Source organism: Centruroides vittatus, unplaced genomic scaffold (genome assembly GCF_030686945.1).
Source record: "Centruroides vittatus isolate TY-2023 unplaced genomic scaffold, ASM3068694v2 contig_679, whole genome shotgun sequence".
Classification (NCBI taxonomy): Eukaryota; Metazoa; Arthropoda; class Arachnida; order Scorpiones; family Buthidae; genus Centruroides; species Centruroides vittatus.
The window spans coordinates 51,414-72,745 of NW_027122425.1; the positions used below are offsets into that span (position 1 = coordinate 51,414).

At 29.3% G+C, this 21,332-nt stretch overlaps 1 protein-coding gene across 1 annotated transcript in view; it reads left to right on the forward strand.

Annotated features, from left to right (window-relative positions):
* The window catches only part of LOC136980093 (cytochrome P450 4V2-like), a 47,796-nt gene extending 29,169 nt beyond the window's left edge, over positions 1-18,627 (forward strand). Inside the window, exons 2-3 of the mRNA XM_067276132.1 lie at positions 18,245-18,311; positions 18,377-18,627. Coding sequence (XP_067132233.1) covers positions 18,245-18,311; positions 18,377-18,570 — 261 coding nt within the window. The 3' untranslated portion in view covers positions 18,571-18,627. The remainder of the gene's footprint in view (positions 1-18,244; positions 18,312-18,376) is intronic.
* The last annotated feature ends 2,705 nt before the right edge of the window (positions 18,628-21,332 follow it).

Below are 21,332 nucleotides of genomic sequence, written 5' to 3' on the forward strand. Positions count from 1 at the left end.
AGATAATTTATCGATATATTTAAAAGAATTACGATACGTAAATAATCTATATATTTTATTCCGCAGAGTTTTATTTAATCTTTTGACAACAGCTGCTTTTGTATCAGAATGAGTAGAATAATGATTAATTTTAAATTTTTTAAAAAGATTTTTTTACTAATCTATTATAAAATAATTTTCCTTTGTTAGTTTGTAAATTTTTTGGAATGTTTTTTCTAAAAATGATTTCAAAAGCTTGAAAAACTGACTGAGGTTTTTTATCTTTTATTGGTTCCACATAGCAATACTTAGTAAATACATCGATTACAGTTAGTAAGTATTTTACTCCATTATTAACCTCTTAACAGTGAAGGACGAGAATAGTCGTCCAAGACGATCGAGTGGCAGTGGTGAAAAACGACTATAGTCGTTAAAAAATTCTTATAAAATACCTAGACCATTTCGTGAAGTCGTAGAATTTTCACGAGTAGTTGGGTTCTCCAACTTTGTTTTGGAATATCCTTTAGTTCTCGAGAAATTACAATAAAAGAGAGAAAATTAAAATAAATATGAAATTTTAGACGGCCATCTATCGACATAAATCGAATTTAAATCTCCTGCCGTCATCTGATTGGTTAAAAAAATTAATATTCCTAATTGGCTCGCGTCAGAAAAAAGTAGGTGTGACTTCTGTAAATGACGCTATCGGGAGAGCACCGATGCAACCGGAAAAAGTAAACAGCCTACGTCATTAGTCTAACGGTCCTTGTCTGACCTACTTTTCGTAGAATCAACATTAGAGTAAGCTGTAGTAAAACGTAGTAGTTTATAGTAAAACGGTCTTCTCTAATATTCATAGTACTTTGTAAAGCTTGGATTTCAATTTAATAAGTATTATTTAATTCAGAAACATTATAAATACATCATTAAGTAGGAGAATAACGAAAAACTTTATTTTTTAGTATAATACAATTTACAAAATCGAAAGTTCGTATATCGTAATATTATAAAAAACTACATCGAAACATACAAAGTCACCTAATTTACTTAAATTCAGTTCATTATACAACTGTCGATACTCTTGCCTTCCTCAGTTTCCTCAAACAAAATTCGAAAACTTCAATTAATCCTATAAATATTTAAGCGCCATTACTATTCGAATTAACTGTAATTACAAATATAAATGAAAAATATTTTCGACATAAACCCTAGGCAATAATTATCAAAACAAAATTCTTCAAGTATAAATTTTTCTGTATAAATGTCAGCGATCCAATGTGTGACCTACTTTCTCTAACGTAGTAAAACAAAGTAAGTTGCAGTACAACAATACACATAAACACAAATAAATTAGTAGCTCAATAATACATACTTTCATTTATATCCATATGTTATATCCAAAAGTCAGTTCTCCCAAATTGTCGAAAAATAAATTATTTTCAACTTTTCTTTTTGTAAAGTAGCATATTCTGAAAAACAAGTTCTATATTCAGCGTAAAATTTCCACCTTTTATCCGTTAAAAACAACGCAAAATGTATGGATCCACGTAATAAAAAATTATCGCAGTGAACTTCGAAAAAACCAGAAACACAGATACACCAGACTGCACTGTACAAAATTTTGCCACGAACTGATTCATATTTTAATGCACCTGTGAATAATTTCATCACATGACGAAAAGTTTTTGAATAAAAGCTAAAAGTTTTTAAAAATTCTTTCATAAAATCCGATGAATTTAATTAATACACAATAACTAGATCTGTTTAATAAAGATTAATAATTTTCCATTATAATTATGCAAATTAGATATAAAAAAGATCATCGCGCAAATTCTCCCGCGAACCATGGATGACTCTTACGTCATCTGGATTGAAGTTTCCTGCAAAATAGTGAAAATTTTTATATAATTATTTTACTAATCCAGTCAAATTTAAATAATATAAAATGTCTAGATCTGTTTAATAAAGATTAGTAATGTACTATCATTAATATGCAAATTAGATATGACAAAGATCACTGTGGGAAAATTCCCGCCAAGATAAAAATAGCTTTCGGTCACGTGATCACCAAGAAATACGCCTTAAATTTAATGTTTGTGTACAAATTAATACATTTTAACTAATGTCATCGTTTAAGATTTAATGTTTCTGTAAAAATTAGTAAATTGTAACAAATTTCATCAAAGACAACAGAATAATTTTCAGCTCATAAAAACTCTACAATAAATGATTATTTCTTCGAAAGACGTCGATATGCACGAATAAATAATAAATATACAATAATGCTTTTATCCATTTTAAGTGGATATTGTAAAAATTAAGCTATTTAATTTGTTTGGCTTTTATAATTTAGTTTCCGAATATTTTACTGTGAAATTCCATTTAGTAAACAGAAACAAAGACAAGCTATTAATTATAAACAGGACAATAGAATAATTTTTACGTAAATTGAGTGAAAATACAGAAAAAAACAAATTATATCAAAGATGGGGACAAACAAGCTTACATCCCCAGAACAGAGCTTATAATTTGTTGTCAATTTCAGCCTGTTCCTACTTCGACTGTTTTATGTTGGTAAAAAGTTAATGTTTTAAGATGTTCTTAGTGAAGAAACATAAAAGTATCGAAATATAATATTCACACACACAAAAATATTCATGTATGTCGACATTAGAAATTTAAAATCAATTATAGAATGTCCTGGATAGAGATATCGTGTGATTGTCTGTTTCTTCTGTCTTATTTTGTTTTTCTACGTGAAAATAAGATATCTTTTATAACTATTGATAATATAAACATTTTGTTTCTTTATATATTACTTCAATTACAGCTGCAAACTTTAACACATGGAGCATGTGAGAAAGTATTATTGTATAGATTATTATATTTTTATGAATACACCTGAGACTCGTGACAATATAGGCCTATATTAACCTACTTTAAGTGTCAATATTTTATTTAGAATCATTTTAAACGTTATTATTACATCAAATTATGAAATGGAATGTTCCAAGTATAGGAGTAAGAGGGAGGGGAAAGAAGCCATGCGTGGGGAAAAAATGAGTTTTTATCTAAATTATAATAAAATTTACTTATATTTACGATAAATATCGATAATTTTCTTTTGGAGAAATGTATCTTGATAAAATTAATTATCTATATGAATGAAACTTTCAATAATACATTAGTTACAATGACTGACGTTCCTTTCTTACCCTTTTTGTAGTATGTCTTATTATTAAACATAGTTTCCTAGATTATAATGTGTAAAAAAAAATGGAAAATTCTGTTAATTTGTAAACGCAGATACTATCACATAACAAGCATACTGTATCCTCTGTATATTTAAAGTCAGTTATTCGCGATTGAATTTTTCTAAATAAGCCTGTTTAATCCGTAATTTATTTGACAGAAAGAAATTGTTTATGGCCGTATTTTATTTATATAATGTTTTTCTCGTGATATTATTTCTAATATCGGAAAAAAATATACATTTCTAATATGGACATACATCAATATTTTTAATTCTGAATATTATATTTCGATACTTTTATCTTTCTTCACTAACAACAAAGTACTTTTATTTTAAAAAAATAACTTTTTACCAACATAAAACAGTCAAAGTAGGAACAGGCTGAAATTGACAACAAATTATAAGCTCTGTTCTGGGGATGTAAGCTTGTTTGTCCCCATCTTTGATATAATTTGTTTTTTTCTGTATTTTCACTCAATTTACGTAAAAATTATTCTATTGTCCTGTTTATAATTAATAGCTTGTCTTTGTTTCTGTTTACTAAATGGAATTTCACAGTAAAATATTCGGAAACTAAATTATAAAAGCCAAACAAATTAAATAGCTTAATTTTTACAATATCCACTTAAAATGGATAAAAGCATTATTGTATATTTATTATTTATTCGTGCATATCGACGTCTTTCGAAGAAATAATCATTTATTGTAGAGTTTTTATGAGCTGAAAATTATTCTGTTGTCTTTGATGAAATTTGTTACAATTTACTAATTTTTACAGAAACATTAAATTTTAAACGATGACATTAGTTAAAATGTATTAATTTGTACACAAACATTAAATTTAAGGCGTATTTCTTGGTGATCACGTGACCGAAAGCTATTTTTATCTTGGCGGGAATTTTCCCACAGTGATCTTTGTCATATCTAATTTGCATATTAATGATAGTACATTACTAATCTTTATTAAACAGATCTAGACATTTTATATTATTTAAATTTGACTGGATTAGTAAAATAATTATATAAAAATTTTCACTATTTTGCAGGAAACTTCAATCCAGATGACGTAAGAGTCATCCATGGTTCGCGGGAGAATTTGCGCGATGATCTTTTTTATATCTAATTTGCATAATTATAATGGAAAATTATTAATCTTTATTAAACAGATCTAGTTATTGTGTATTAATTAAATTCATCGGATTTTATGAAAGAATTTTTAAAAACTTTTAGCTTTTATTCAAAAACTTTTCGTCATGTGATGAAATTATTCACAGGTGCATTAAAATATGAATCAGTTCGTGGCAAAATTTTGTACAGTGCAGTCTGGTGTATCTGTGTTTCTGGTTTTTTCGAAGTTCACTGCGATAATTTTTTATTACGTGGATCCATACATTTTGCGTTGTTTTTAACGGATAAAAGGTGGAAATTTTACGCTGAATATAGAACTTGTTTTTCAGAATATGCTACTTTACAAAAAGAAAAGTTGAAAATAATTTATTTTTCGACAATTTGGGAGAACTGACTTTTGGATATAACATATGGATATAAATGAAAGTATGTATTATTGAGCTACTAATTTATTTGTGTTTATGTGTATTGTTGTACTGCAACTTACTTTGTTTTACTACGTTAGAGAAAGTAGGTCACACATTGGATTTCTGACATAAAACTGTCGGCTTTTTCAGAGTGAAGCGGACCTTTCTCAATGAAGTGTGTTTTAGGGAAGTTATGCTTTCTTTTTCTGATGCATGCCAATTGTGAAAATTGTTTTTAAAATTAAATATCGGTCAATGACGATAACATATGTTATAAATGTGAAGATGAATATAAAAATATTTCTACATTTTTTTATTGTTTTGTTGTTTCTTAAAGATTAATTTATTTAAATTTATTATATGTCAAGTAAGTTTATTTACAAAATGCTAATATTTTAATTCGCTTTAATATTTCGGTGTAAATTTGAACAAGGAATTTTAAAATTTTAAATAAACGATATACTGAAATTTTCTTTTATTTACAATGATTACGTCACTTCTACAGAAAGTAGAACATGAGACGACCTTCACCCACATTTCAGTCTGGGGGGAAAGGCCGCCAGGCGTCGTAGTTGTAAACGTAACAACTTTTACGTCATCTATTGTTGTGGATGAAATTCGTTAACTGTCAATTACATTTTCTTGAATTTGATTCGAAGGTTGAAAAAAATCGTCATGACTTAAATGCCTAAAACTTTAAAAAATTATATAAAATTGAAAATAAATTAAAAACTTTTGAAAAAATCGTATCGGATAGAAAATCAAAAAAGAATTTAATATAAATTTGAAAAAAAAATTTTTAGCAAAAAATTACCGCGAAAAAAATTCACATATAAAAAAATTATGTGACAATAAAGAACGATTTTTTCTTTACAAGACGTAACTGTTTAAAATTTTTTTTCCTAAACGGAAACGAGAAAAACGCGTGGGAAAATTCTTAAAATTTTTCCACGGTTTACCTCCACAACTAACTAGTAGCGCGGCGTCCGACTGTTTCACTGTTAAGAGGTTAAATCTAGTAAATTGTTTTAATACAACAATGTACACACTTAGCAAAATGTAAATAAGAAAAAAAACAAAACACCTTATGTTGCTGAGAAAAAATTTAATAAATAACTTTGCAAACGTTTTCAGCCAAACCTGTTGGCCATCTTTAGGCTACATATATTTGAATGCAAACAAAATGGAACAAAAATTTAAATACAAATAAAATAACGGATAAAGTATACATATAATAAAAAAATATTAATATATATCAAAGAAATATAAAAATATGTATAGGTTAAATAAATAAATATTAAGCCATTACATAATAATAAATTACATTAAATTCTAATAAATGCAAAACATGCATTATTAATAAATCATATGAAATATTAATAAATGCAAGATATGCAATGATAACAAAATCAAGGCATTAAATTAAGAGCTCTTAAATTTTTTAATTAAATACTTCCAGGCTGAAGGCAACTTTTCAGCATTCCTAGCATTAATGCAGGTATTATGCAATCTGCTCTTAAATATTTCAATTTTCTCGGCGCTAAACGCCAAAGTCAAGGAATGTACAGGTTCAAGGGCGTTGCCAGCCAATGGGCCAGGAGGGCAAGATAATATAAATTGATAGAGGATATGAATTGTATGTAGTTAAAATAAAAACGATTCATAAATCATAAGAAGCTTAAAAAGATTATTTTACTTAAGACATACTCTTCTTGGGTTTTTCGCGCAAAAATTATAAATCGGGCAATAAATGACTTAGCATTTAAATAAGTTTTTTCGCATGTCTAGGGAGGGGCAACTGCCCCTCTGCCCCCTCTGGCAAACGCCCTAGTCGGTATTACATTAATAGCCTGCTTTGCCCCATTTGACTATCGAGCCTTTAACCTGCGCCATCTGAGATAGAACTGTGGCGTTAGATCTTTTGCTGATGTTGTACCTGTGTTCCCTTAATCTTATCCCTAGGTTCTATCAGTGATCCAATGTAGTTTTTATAAATGCCTAGTTCTTGGTTTTCATAAGGAATTTTGTACACTCCAGCCAGTCTTTCTTTATCAATGTTGTCTTTGTCGTTTCTTAATAACTTGTACAGGTTGGGAGCCCTCTTGAAAATTAATTTTGAATTTCTGCGGGCTGATATTTTTTTCATGATAGCTTCTTTCTTTCTGTCATACGTGAACTTTGTGTATTTGCCGAAATCCCATCTCTGAGTTTTTGTTTTGTTAATCTTGTGTTTTTGATTAGTGCTGTTATCATATCCGCCCTGTACTCTAGAGTTCTAGCGATATGTGATATTCTGTAGATTTCTTTTTGTCTATCAAGATTAACAAAACAAAAACTCAGAGAGGGAATTTCGGCAAATTCACAAAGTTCACGTATGACAGAAAGAAAGAAGCTATCATGAAGGAAATCTCAGCCCGCAAAAATTCAAAATTAATTTTCAAGAGGGCTCCCAACCTGTACAAGTTATTAAGAAACGACAAAGACAACATTGATAAAGAAAGACTGGCTGGAGTGTACAAAATTCCTTATGAAAACCAAGAACTAGGCATTTATAAAAACTACATTGGAATCACTAATAGAAACCTAGGGATTAGATTAAGGGAACACAGGTACAACATCAGAAAAAGATCTAACGCCACAGTTCTATCTCAAATGGCGCAGGTTGAAGGCTCGATAGTCAAATGGGCAAAGCAGGCATTATTAGACCTGTACATTCCTGACTTTGGCGTTTAGCGCCGAAAAAATTGAAATATTTAAGAGCAGATTGCATAATACCTGCATAAATGCCAGGGATGCTGAAGGATTGCCCACAGCCTGGAAGTATTTAATTAAAAGATTTAAGAGCTCTTAATTTAATGCCTTCATTTTGTTATCATTGCATATCTTGCATTTATTAGAATTTCATATAATATATTAATAAATGCATGTTTTGCATTTATTAGAATTTCATGTAATTTATTAATATGTAATGGCTTTATATTTATTTATTTAACCTATACATATTTTTATATTTCTTTGTTATTTATTAAAATTTTCATCTGTTATTTTATGTGTATTTATATTTTTTTATTTCTTTGTTATTTATTATTATTTTTTAATTATATGTATACTTTATTCGTTATTTTATTTGTATTTAAATTTTTGTTTTATTTTGTTTGCATTCGAATATGTTTAGTTTGATGATGGCCAACAGGTTTGGCTGAAAACGTTTGCAAAGTTATTTATTAAATTTTTTTTCAGCAACATAAGGTGTTTTGTTTTTTTCTGTTTTATTACAATTAAATCGGCTTGCCATAAGTCATTAAGGTAAAAACTTTAGTTTTTCTTCGCGAATATTTAATTCTTACAGGTTTATGAAGTGTATAAGTCAGTTGAGAAGATAGCCATTTTTTAACAACACATTGTGTAAATTAGATTTTTTAACTAATTCACTTACACCACCAAAAGATGCTGGAGATTTAGGATTATAGTATATCGATTCTAAAAGTTTTTTCATTCGAAATTATTCTTCCTCTTCCTCTTAGATTTTTTCCACTGGTGAAATAGTCTTGGAGAGAAAATTTCTTTGGAGGTCTTGACTGATGCTGGTTGATACTGTGTTTTTTCAGCTAATGTTGTCAAACTTTTGTTTCCAATCTACTCTTTAGAAATGTTTATTTTTTTTAAACCGTCTCAAAATTTTTTAAAACCAACGGGAACTTATGCGGTTTTTCTATTTCTCGTTACATACGAAATTAAGTCTACTATATGACTTTCAAAAATAGGTTTCTCATCAGTTGTTAATTCATCTTTAGAATTCCATCCGTAATGACTTCTATTTAACTTATCAATTAAATGTGGTATATATTTTTTATATAATTGTGGTACAGATAAAATTATTTGTTTAATAAATGCATCATCGACAGCTTTTTCTTCAGGTTGAGATTCTGTTTCTTTGATTTTGTCAGATACAACAGATACTCTAACAGGTTCTTTTGGCGCATGAACTGTTTCTCTGATATCTCGAAATCAATTGACTTAATAATTTGACTTTACTCTCATCAGATAAATCATCAGTCTCAAGTAATTCTTCGATATTATTGCCAATTCTTATTTCAGGTCTTCGATATGCTGACAACAATTCAGGAGGGACAAGAGCCATTTGTTTCGCCATTAGATTCTTTTTCCTATTACTTTACCAATTAGTCAACCTGCCATAGACAATAACGGAGCCAGTAGAAGAGGAAAAAATCCACCAGATTGATTAACTAAAATTTTTTTTTAGTATTTAAAGGAACATGTCTTTCACTTAATTTCCCGATAATTTTTTTTATATTTTTGTAATTTACGAACATCGGCAGGTATATTTCCTTTCCGCAAATTATCGCATATTTCACCCAAAACTTTAATTTTATCCGGAGTAGCTTCTTTCAATATTGCTTTTCGTTGGAGGAGTAGTCTTAGACAAAAGTGCTAACATATGATAATTTTTCTTTACGTTTTTCATTTTATTGGTAAGTACATCCAAAAAATATTTGTTCGTCAGGATAACACGAATCTCTCACAGAAAATTTCTTATTCGTTTCAGGATGAAAATCTAATAACAAATAACCGAATTCTTTTTCTGTCGCTTTTTTATATGCATCCATAAAAAAATCACATTTACCAGAGAAAGCTTGCTGCCCCAAACAAGTTACTTGACTTTTATTCCGATTATTTTTAAATAATATCAAATAATGTGTGTTTAAAGTTATATCTTTCATAATTCTATTTTTTGGAAACAAATTTTGCATTATCACGATCATGCTTACATTATAATGATGAGACTCTGTTGTAAACAAAAATGCAGTTTTTGAACTGAGTTCATGCATCAAATCATCAATTATTATTAAATCCCATCCTTGCACGGATTCAGGTAAGCCATACATGAATGTAACATCTTTTTCCTCGTGAAAAAACGGTAAATATACGAAATAACACCATAGAACTTTCTTTAATGTCTTTTCGTAAATTTTGTTACGAATAATTTTTTATACTAGTGTTGTCTTTTCGCATTGCGAGGGTCCAACGATTATACAGTTACTAGGATGTTTGAAATACATATTAATTAAACTTATAAGCTTTAGTAAATTTATAATGCTCTGATCCACAAATTATTTTCCTAAATATTAATATATTCTTTCTGTTCCTTTTTATATAAATTTGATTCATAACTTCTGAACATTCTTCGAACGAATAATATAATTTATTACTAATTTCATAAATTCTTCCATTCTTGTCAACAATTATAAAACAAACTTTTCTATCTTCTTTCCATATTTCGTCGTTAACTTTAAAATAACGTAAAACAATAGGGAGATTATCAGGAATATCGAAAAACAATTATTTACCGCAGCAATACACGTATCTGTAGACTTGTACAAACGAGGAAAACAGAATAATTTCTATCACTGTCGTAAGTAATAATAAAACCATATCTCTCCATAATTGCAATTTATAATCTTGGTATTAAAAATAAATTCTAACTTTCCTTAAAACTCAATTTATATCAAAAACCGACTAATCATATATCTTCTATAAAATAATTAATTTATAAAAACATTTAATAATTAATACAGAAACTTTGCATAATAGTTAAAATAAAATTAATTTAATTCAAATTCGTAATTAGAAAATTAATTTTGTGATCAAAGCTTCCCAAACCACTACTACTAGTACAAAATAAAATAAAATTAAAAATTTAGTTTTGTATAATATATTTTAAAGCAACGAGCTGGACACAAGGCCACCTTACCCTGTTCACATTGGTATCTTGTTTTTTTCGAATTTTTTCCACTTGTCGTCATGTTTTTTTCAACTGATAGCACAGCCTCTAGTTGGAGCAACTTTTTTGTCGGTCGGCGGAATAAGATCCGGAAAACATTTTTTTGTAAGTCTAAGTAGACTCTGGGTTCTTGTCTGACCATGTCTGCTGGTCATTTTCTCAGTGTGGTACATAGTAATGAATCATTCTATCAGAGTCATTCGAAAAGACAAATTAGTTTTTTTCTTACTATTTTTTGATACTGTACATACGCATTATATAAACAAATATCAAGTAATTGAAAAAATATTTTTTTGTAATATTTCTTCCCTTTTTTCACCACAGTATAATCTTGGAGATGCTGATCTAATAAGTCAACACCTCCTACAGTGTTGTTGTAGTCAACAACAACTTGTGGCTTCATTATATCACTACCAGTTCGCGTTTCCTTTCTTACCATTGCTGGACTGTGGAATGTAGAGAGGAAAGTGACTGTTCTGCTGTCCTGCCATTTTTGAATCATCACTTTACCTTTCTGCACTGCCACAGTCTTTCTTTTTTTAATTTTTCTTTTGACGTAGTACTTTCGGAACATCTTTCCTTGTTGTGCGTAGTGTTCCACAACAATCAGTTTTCACCGTTATAAGGTAATCTGGTAATTGTAGAGAAGTATAATAATTATCCGTAGTTAGATAGTATCCCTTGTCTAATAAGGGTTCCAGTAATGTTAATACAATTTGGGTTGTAAATAACATATGTTTATAATTTTGATTTAGGCAAGTATTTTTTCCTGTGTAAATAATAAAGTTACATAAATATCCAGAGTTTGACTCACAAAACATAAAAAATCTAACACCGTAACAAGACCGTTTCTCAGGAATGTACTGCTTCCAGGAAAGATTGCCTTTGAAAAACAGCCGTCTCTTGTTAATGCTAATGTTTAATGTTTTTTTCCGAGGGTATAAAAGCAGGAAAATTTTAAATTTAGGTCTTTTACTATTAACCAAATTTTTCAAAGATTGGGATTTTTATGTGTTTGAGCATTAAAACTGTTGTTCTCTGTAAAATGCAAATTTTTCTTATATCCATATATCTTTTTTTTGTCATTAATTTACCAAAAATTGGGGTGTTTAGAAAATCATTCCTGGACCAGTACATTTTCTCAGCTGGTTTGTATAACAGGCCTTGTAACATACAAATTGTAAAAATATGTATTTTCTATGACTGTTACCGGATCCCACTGATTACTAGATGACTGTGCCTGATGCATCGCGAAGTTATTAGTTTTAATCACAATAATATTTATGAGTTGCAAATCAAAAAAACAAAAGCAGAAAGTATGCTAATAGGTCAAATGCATCTGTAAGGGTGAATTTACATCCTGGATTTTCCCGAAAAAGAAATTGCAAAGGAGCTAGAAAAGGACTATCAAGATTTAGTTTCACCCAGTTTTTGGCAGAAAGGACGTCTCCATTGTCGCTATTGTCTGACAACACATCATGGCTAACGGTGATTTCTGAGTTACTGTGGGACAGTTCTTCATATTCAAAATCTGAATCTGACATTCTGACAATAAAAAAATTATCTAAACACCCGTTATATTCACCTAACGCAAATAAAAGAATTGTTATTATTTTCCCGAAATATTATATTTTTTATAAACTTACTTGATAAAATAGCAAAATATATGTAGTCAGACAAATAATAGCGTTTTTCCAACTGTCTAGCGAAAAGAAAAAAATTATCTAAAAACCAGTTATAACAATTAGGTTAATGTGAGCCTAGGTATACAAAATGGGCGACCGTCGACAATAACCTAAATGCGCCTGTATTTAAACTTTTTTAAAACTAAAACATTTTTTAAACGTAAATTTGCTACTTACTTTTTCCCTCTGCTTTTGGTTACTTGTTCTACTCTTGGACCAGAAACGAAAAAAAAAGTCATCATACTACCTATAAATTCAATCGATGCATGGACGAAGTGAATTACGAGATTCTATACGTCAGTGGTTCGAACAATATTTGCCTGTATTGTACATAAGTTTTACTCCTCTTAAGATATGCAATCTTACGATTCACATCTCTCGCCTTTTCATCTACGATAGGCAGCGTCTCCACAGAGGGTGGCACCTGCGATTCACGGCCACCTAGCCATTCGTGTGTCATTCACGTTGTTTTTCGGGTCAGAAATCACTATTACATATCCTTGGTTATGACGAAATTAACACGTTTAAGACACTTTTAAACACATTTACCACACTATAAACACACATTAAACTATGTTCAAACACATTTAACTCACATTTACGCACATTTAAAACTATGTTTAAACACATTTAACTCACATTTACGCACATTTAACTCACATTTACGCACATTTAACACATTTACACACTAAACGCACATTTAAACAACGTTTAAACACATTTAACTCACATTTGCACACTTTAAACACATTTACACACTTAAACACACATTTGAACCACATATACACCCTTTACAAAATTTTTACCTCACTTACACAATGTTAACACACTTTTAATACGCTTTTATGACATTTAACACGCATTAAACACATTAAGGACACGTTTAACATGTTAATTATCATTCAGAAAGTTTCTCCTCTGAACTTTAGACTTCAAGTAATTTGTACAAACTTTAAAAAACAGACACTTTTAAAAAAATTAACAACGTGCATAATCAGTCTACATCGTAACCAAAATTCGAAATTCACATTACAGTATTTTTCATGTTTCCTGGAACGGAATTTTCTGATGGATATTTGCATACGAAGGCATCATTACTATCAACGCCATCTACATTTCTTTTCTAAAAACACTTGCCGTCGAGGTTACCGGAAGCACCGCCATTTTGTATACCTAGGCTCACATTAACCAACAAGTATTATTATTCTTTGGAAATATTATATTTATTATAAACTTACTTGATAATTACTGGATAAATTTTATCTAGTTGGTATTTCTATGAGGCACTAGATTCAAAAGAGAACGTTTCTGCTAGAAAGCAAGACGAGTGAAAATTTTTCAAAGCATTCGATAAGAGAACAAAGAGATAGAATTTCTGGGAACAAATATCTGACATAATTTATTGCAGTCATAAATTGTAACATTTCAGAAACCTGGTATCAGAAACTTTTGTACTTACAGTACAATACACATTTTCTATTTAGCAAATTTTTATTAGAAGTTTTTCATCTAGGAATTGATAATTACATGCAGGTGTTTGGAAGTTCTTTTTAAATGCTTTTATACTTAAATAATTTTACAGAAATATGAATAACATATCACCATTTATGATTGTTGAATATAATATATATATGTTTACAAAAATTTATAAAATTGAAGACATGAAAAATCACTAAACTCTTTTGTATAAATATTCGATCAATCTGTTATATGTTGCATAGACAAGTATATTTTCTAAAAAAAATTCCTGCAGCTTTCTAAACTGACGTAGATATACAATATGGCTTATAGTTTACAATGCAACTGGTTTGGAGCATCCGCTGAAGTTGTAAAAGTAGGTCAACACACATTTGTGCATTGATGGCGTATATTTGATTTTGTTTATGTTATACTATTATAATAACAGAGCACTATAATAAGCGATCATTACCTTATTATATGAAGGACTATACATGTATTATTTTTTTATGTATTACGGAAGTACCACAATAAACCGGAATTACTTTGTTTTTTAGAAAGACTTGTGGCTGGATAATTCTGAAAAAAGTTTATAAACGTAAAATAGTATGAATATACATATAAATTTAATAAACTCGAGTAAAAATAAATGAGAGTAATGATTTATGATTGTTTGCATATGTTTATAGCTGACAAAGTATCTATGAGAAAGCATGGCTTTTTGCATAAAATTTACACCCCACAAACCCGAATCGATGCTTGTTACTTGAAAGATATTCAATTAGCTATAATCTTCCAATTACAGCTCATCAAACATGTAAACAATGGTATGTTTTATCCAATAAACAAAAGCAGGTTGTTCTATAGCAGTGGTTCCCAACCAGTGGTCCGCGAACCATTAGTGGTCCGCAAGAGCTAAAATATGGTCGCAAAAGATTTAAAACTTTTATTCATTTTAAATTATTATTCTTACATTGATACAAACTGAATTTAATTTTTACTAAAAATGTCATGTTTTCTATTATAATAGTACTGTTAAAACATGTTACTCTTGAGTTTAACGATTACTTACGTTAAAAGTTGTGATTAAAGTTTATTTTTTTAAAACCTTGTGGTCCTTGCTAACAACAATGAAATCAAAGTGGTCCCTGGTCAAAAAAAGGTTAAGAACCACTGTTATATAGGTATAACATGGAAAGGAGGAGTTTTGTTCAAACTGTAATCAAGTCTGTAGCGATCAAAGCTTTCATTTGCTTTTTTGTATGTGTCTTTTGACTGTCTCAATAAATAAAGGTAATGCCACCACCTCCGGACCATAAATATTTCGCGAAATACCGTCTTCTTCCATTGTAAAGCAATTAGAGATAAGGTGGAAAATTATTGGCTGATAAAATCGATAGTCGACCTTTTTTTACACTGTAGTTGGTTACTTTCTGTCTATGTTGATATTAGATCAACGAATCAGTTTCCTGTGAAAAGAGTGGAGCTTAAATTTTTAATAAGTGCCATCCCTTCAGGCTACAGTCTTTGAAATATGTAAACAATCGCTATAAAATTACTTGTTTCTATCGTTTTTTAGCTTTAATTAGCTAATTCATTGTTCTTAGAAATTATTTAGGTGAGTAAACATTATTTTAGAACTGTGAAGTTATAAATTATTTGGGAAAGTGAACATTTACCCTCGCTATTACATAATATGAGAAAATATGTAAACAATCGCATGCAAAATTGCATAGTATAGTCGATTATTTAAAAATCGTCGAAACAATATAAAAATAATGTTTCTTATACATTATCGCTAAGAAAACTTGTGTTGACTTCGACCCTCCGATGACTCATCCACTCCCCTCCTAGGAGAGTAATTAGAAAAGTAGTGTGAATAATCACAATAGCTTCTCACTTGCTGTAGCTAGAAGACTCTGGTTTGTTTCGTATTCAAACAAAAGATGTGTGTGACTAATAAATCTACGATATTCTATAAATCCTATATGCCAGTATTGTAACTGTAAGTGTAAAGCACATACTGTGCAGGTTAATCTGCTTTTGAGTGGAGGTGTAAACAGAAGTTCAGAAACACGAGTCTAACAAGGGTTTTTTACCAAATCTTGACAAGCTACTGGACTTTCTGAAAGTCACGGATATGCGTAATTAAATTTAATTATCTATTTATTTTTTTAATTTTATATACCCTGTCTTGTTCAATAGTACTGTTTGTTATGTTTGCTATTGTTTTTTTTTGTTATTAAAATTTTATATCTATATATATAACCGAGACGAGTTGATAATAATAATAATAATAATAATCAGCGCAGAGCCCAAACAGTTAGGAGTTGAAAGTTGAAATTTGGTACACCGTTAAAATACGTCACGAAAACGCACACTAAGAAGAGATTTTTCGAAATTCTTCCCAACGGGGGAGAGGGACAGGATTATGCCTTAACACTTCCATCAACAATGGAAGTGTTAAGTACTAATGGAAGTGTGAAGTAACAATGGAAGTGTTAACAATGGAAATGTTAAGAGCCCAAACGGTTTAGAGTTAAAAGTTGAAATTTGGTATATAGTTACGGTACGTCACGAAAACGTACACTAAAAAGGGATTTTTCGAAATTCCTACCCACGGGGAAAGGGACAGAATTAAGGCTTAACACTTCCATCAACAATGAAAGTGTTAAGTACCAATGGAAGTGTTAAGTAACAATGGAGAACAAGAGAAAGAGAGTGCAAGATTTACGGGCGCTGGAGAGAAAAAAAAAAGAGTAATGTGTTAGAACATATTCGATTTTCAAATTTAAACAGATTAGTTCGGTTTTTCTCGACTTTTCTTCTTTAGAACATTCGATGAAACTCGAACGATATAATCAGAACACGCCGTGAAAATAGAACAATATTAGAATATTCGATTTTCAAATTCGACCTTCCTTTAGAAATATTTAGTTTGTTGATTAAATTACTCATTTTCTTCTGTAACTATAACGTAATAATTTTAATCTTCGCTGTCATTACTTTTGCCCGAGCAACGCCGGGATTATCTGCTAGTTATATATATAGTTTGTTTTTAATTTTACTATCTGACATGGTGCAGCATAGCCTGTACAGCTCTTGTGCAAAAAAAAATTCATTAACCGAGCAGAATCATAGTTTTGTAAAGGAAAACAATTTACTTATCTCTTCCTGATTATTGTCTAAAGTTGAAGATGTAACACGTGGGCAAGACAGTAAAGTAAGAGTGTGTGTCGTAAAGGGCTTGTCACACAAAAAGACCGATAACAAAGTTAGCAGTCTTACCAATATTAACAGAATAGCTGTAATTGAAATTTGTCAGTTGAAAAACTTGTAACAGTACTTATTTGAGTCTAGTAATTGTATTTATTTACAGCGGACTTCATTGAAACATGCAGACACATTCCATGTTATAGAAATTTGTATTATTTGCTTCCTGATAACGCGAATTCGTATAATGCGACAAACTTAATATTCAATTATATCGTTTGATAATGCATATCTAGTATAACATTGGAATGTATACGAGAATTCGCTGTATATAGTTTTTTGTATTAAAATCTCACTGGTATTTTGAATGTATTGTGTTGAATGTTTCGCATTCAACACAATACATTCAAAATACCAGTGGTGAATGTGAGACATTCAACACAGAGAGTACGTTCTGGTCCGAAAGTAAGTCAAGTCCTGTAGCAGAAAAAGTACAGAATAAAAAACGTCTGTGAGCCATAAGTGTTTTTTCCTTCAGTTCGAATTGTAAGAGAAAAAATTTTCTACAGTCCACTAACAAGAAGAAAGTCAAAAACATGGTAATTACGAAAAAAATGTTTATTTAAAAAAATTTTAATTCAACTTTTTCGCAGTTGAATAAAATTTTCAAAAATACGTAAATTTGTAAGAATTAATTGATAGCCTTAAAATAGCAGGTGGGATACTTTTATCTTTTGGAAACCAATATTTTTAGCCTCAGTCACTACTAGGCATAAAGCAAATTTACTAAAAAGGAAAATATTTTTGAATACTATAATATAGCTACTGCTCTATTTACATATTCTCTAGTTGCTGTGAATCACCTGAAGATTGCTCTCAAAAAGCATAAAAAGTACTTAAGTAAATAATAGCCTAAATTTAAAACAATTTTTTTGAAACTGAAAATTATCTAATAAGTTCACTATAGGTTTGTTCATATACTTTTTAAATTAATTATATTGTAACCTTTTAATATAATTTTTTAGTATATTTTATTTTGTTATCCTTATAAAAACACCAACTAAAAAGGGAGTCTGAATTAGTCAGAAATGCATTTTCAGTCTATTGTAAATATTTTAGATTCAATTGTTTTCAAATTTTTCTTATTCTTAAGTAAACTTAAATATAAAATAAAGTAACGAAATTTTTTGTAATATCGTATTAACTAGTGTGATAAGCCTTAAAATTTGTGTAACTAGTTAGGTTATCACAAAAAGTTAATCTTTGAAATTAGTTTTATTTGTTTAAGAGCGAAAATAAAAATAATAATATTACATAGGAAACAATGAGATTGTACCCAGCTGCTCCATACACTGGAAGAATTTCTGCAGAAGAATTGAAATTTGGTAAATGTTTTGTCGAAATAATGATATAATTATCTAATAACATAACTCCTATGTTATTTTAACAGGTGATATTAAATATCCAGAAAAAACGTCTTTTCTCATTCCAATATTTCATTTGCATCGAAATCCGATTTATTTTCCAAAACCGAATGTGTTCGATCCAGACAGATTTCTTTCAGAAAATTCTTCTAAAATAAACAGCTCAGCATACATCCCATTCTCGGCAGGGAAAAGGATGTGTATTGGTAAGAATTTTTGATAGAATTATAACTATGTCATTATTAAATTGTTTTTCAGTTTATTTCCCACATATTTATTTTTTAAACACTTATTGTGTTTGATTAACAAAATTTAGATAGAAGGTTCCTAATATGTGTATATTACCTAATCGTTTCCATTCGATTTCATTTCTTTTAATGCACTGCCTGGATAATCACAGTGACAACAAAGAGTTCTCAAATTTTTTGTCAAGTTTTTGGTTGTATGTCTAATTAAATTATGTCTAATTACATTAAAGGGTTTTCGGTGTTTGCTTAAAATTCGCATTATTTTTTGTCTGGCGGCTACATATAATTTGATAAGTATGATTTATTATTAATAATTTTATGTGGATATTTAGAACGTTCTGAACAGGTTTTGTAACAGGATAGTGTTTTCATTGCTTTATTTTTAGTTTATAGTCATAAGTAGTAGTAATATGAGTGGCACTAATCACAAAATTAATTTTTCTAAGTATTTCAATATAAAGTATGAAAAATCTAATTACAAAATAATTTTTTAGATTTTTAAATTTTACAAGTTCATACTATTGATTTCTCGAAGTGAGTGGTAATTTTAAAATAATGTAACACTGATATTATTTAGAAAATTTTTTTATTTTTACGTTACATTAATACTGAAAAAAAATTGGAAAAGAATAAAAACACTAAAATTCTTACAGTTTTTTAAGTGTTTTTAGTTTTTTCTCAGTTTATCTAAAACAAGACGCATTTCTCCACGTAAAAATGAGCAGCACTAATCATAAAATTAATTTTTTTAAATATTTCAATATAAAGTGCGGGCCATTCTATTTACAAAATTAATTTTTATATATAAATGTAATTCCATTCTACTATTTTTCAAGTTTATAAACACAAATAGAATTATTTCATATTACACAATATTTGTTGAATAAATTAAAATGCTATAATATTTAATATCTTAACTAATCTATTAACTAAAATATAATAATACTAAAATAAATATATCTTCTAGTTACTTTTTATTTATACTTAAAAATATTGCAATTTCAGAATATTTTTTAATACTATAAACTGAAGTTGTGCTGATAAAATTTGCTTTAATATCTGATAAAATATTAAGTTGGAGTGTCAAATAAAATTATTACAAATAAGACGTTTTGTTATAAATATTTGAATTAATTTTTTGAAAGTGACATTTTGAAATAATATAACACTAAAATTATTTTAAAAAGGTTTTATTGATAAGATTACACAAATTTGTACTATTATCAATACTAGAATTAAATTAGGATTATAAAATAAAATGAAATTATTTTCAGATTTTAAATAGTTTTATTATAAATGTTTATATTTAAATAAACTGTAATAAATTTTAGTGTTTTTATTATTTTCAAATTTTTCCTGTATTAGTGTATCGTAAAAATAAAAAAATTTTCAAAATAATTTCAGTGTTATATCATTTCAAAATTACCACTAAGAAAAATTAATATTAAAACTTTCTTGTAAAAATTTACAAATCTAAAATATTATTTTGTGATTAGAGTGGCCCATACTTTATGTTTAAATACCTGAAAGGTTAATTTTGTGATTAGTGCCACTAATATCACTACTATTGTCATACTTACAAAGGAACTGTAAGCGTTTCTTTTAATAAACTTTAATAAAATTAGTTAAAAATTACGTTAAAAGTATACAAACTCTGTATTAAATTTGTAATAATTACAAAAAGTGTAATCAGAGTTAAGCTTGCATTGCTACTCAAAATAAATATTACACGATTACTATTCAAGGTCTGTCTGACTCTCCCAAAAACAATGTTTATTTTGTTAACAAATAGAAATATAAAAATAAAACACATTATTTATAAAAAAAGATATATTCAGTAATAAAATGACACACAATTACTTGTTATCTGAACAGTTTGAACATACAATTATTGAGCAAGTTTCGCAAATTGGAATTTTACAAGAGAAACAAACACTGTTCGTTTTTCGATTTTTTTTATAGGGGCAAATTTCGCAATGCTTTCTTTTAGATGCAACATTAGAGTCAGCTGGAACAGATCTATCAGGCAGTGGCAGTTTGAACACTGTTGATGTTATCATACGCAACTGCTGGAATATGTTGAAATTGTAAATTCGCTGTCGAGGGAATTGTAGGCATAACTCTGTGTGAAATCGAGGGAGGTAGGAGGAAGTCGTGTCTCCCCTTTCCGGTAACAGGTCGTTGACCTTTCACTTGTGAGATGGCTAAAGTTTCGATTTCGGTTTCGAGAATCGGGACTCTTCGTGTCGGTCGAGTGGATAGGAGGTGAGATGGGGTCGACGATAAGGCGAAAGCGATATTCGAGTCAAAGAGAACACCATTTAACAATTAAAACAAGATTTATTGGAATTAACAAAAGACACAATTACAAAACATAGTCTAAATTTCCTAATTCGCGTAGGGTTCGAGAGAGAGAGCTTACAGTTTCAGTTCATACCTCATAATACGTTCCTTATTGAGTAAGCACTTTGATATCCAAAAGGTGGAGATAAGTATCCGAAAATGGCACAGTTTTATAAAGTCGAGACTGAGCGCAGAGACGTTGGACTGTAGGTCCAGAGCGGTGACGACGTGCGATGGCGTTCGTCCGGCAGATGATAAGAGACTCCTCCTGAGGGGAGAAAGAAGTGATCTTTATAGCTTTAGGCTGGGAAAAGTGGTCACGTGATCGAAGGTTGATGGTGATTTGGGTCATAGCTGTTTCCAGGACTCAAAATATATGACGAATTCATAC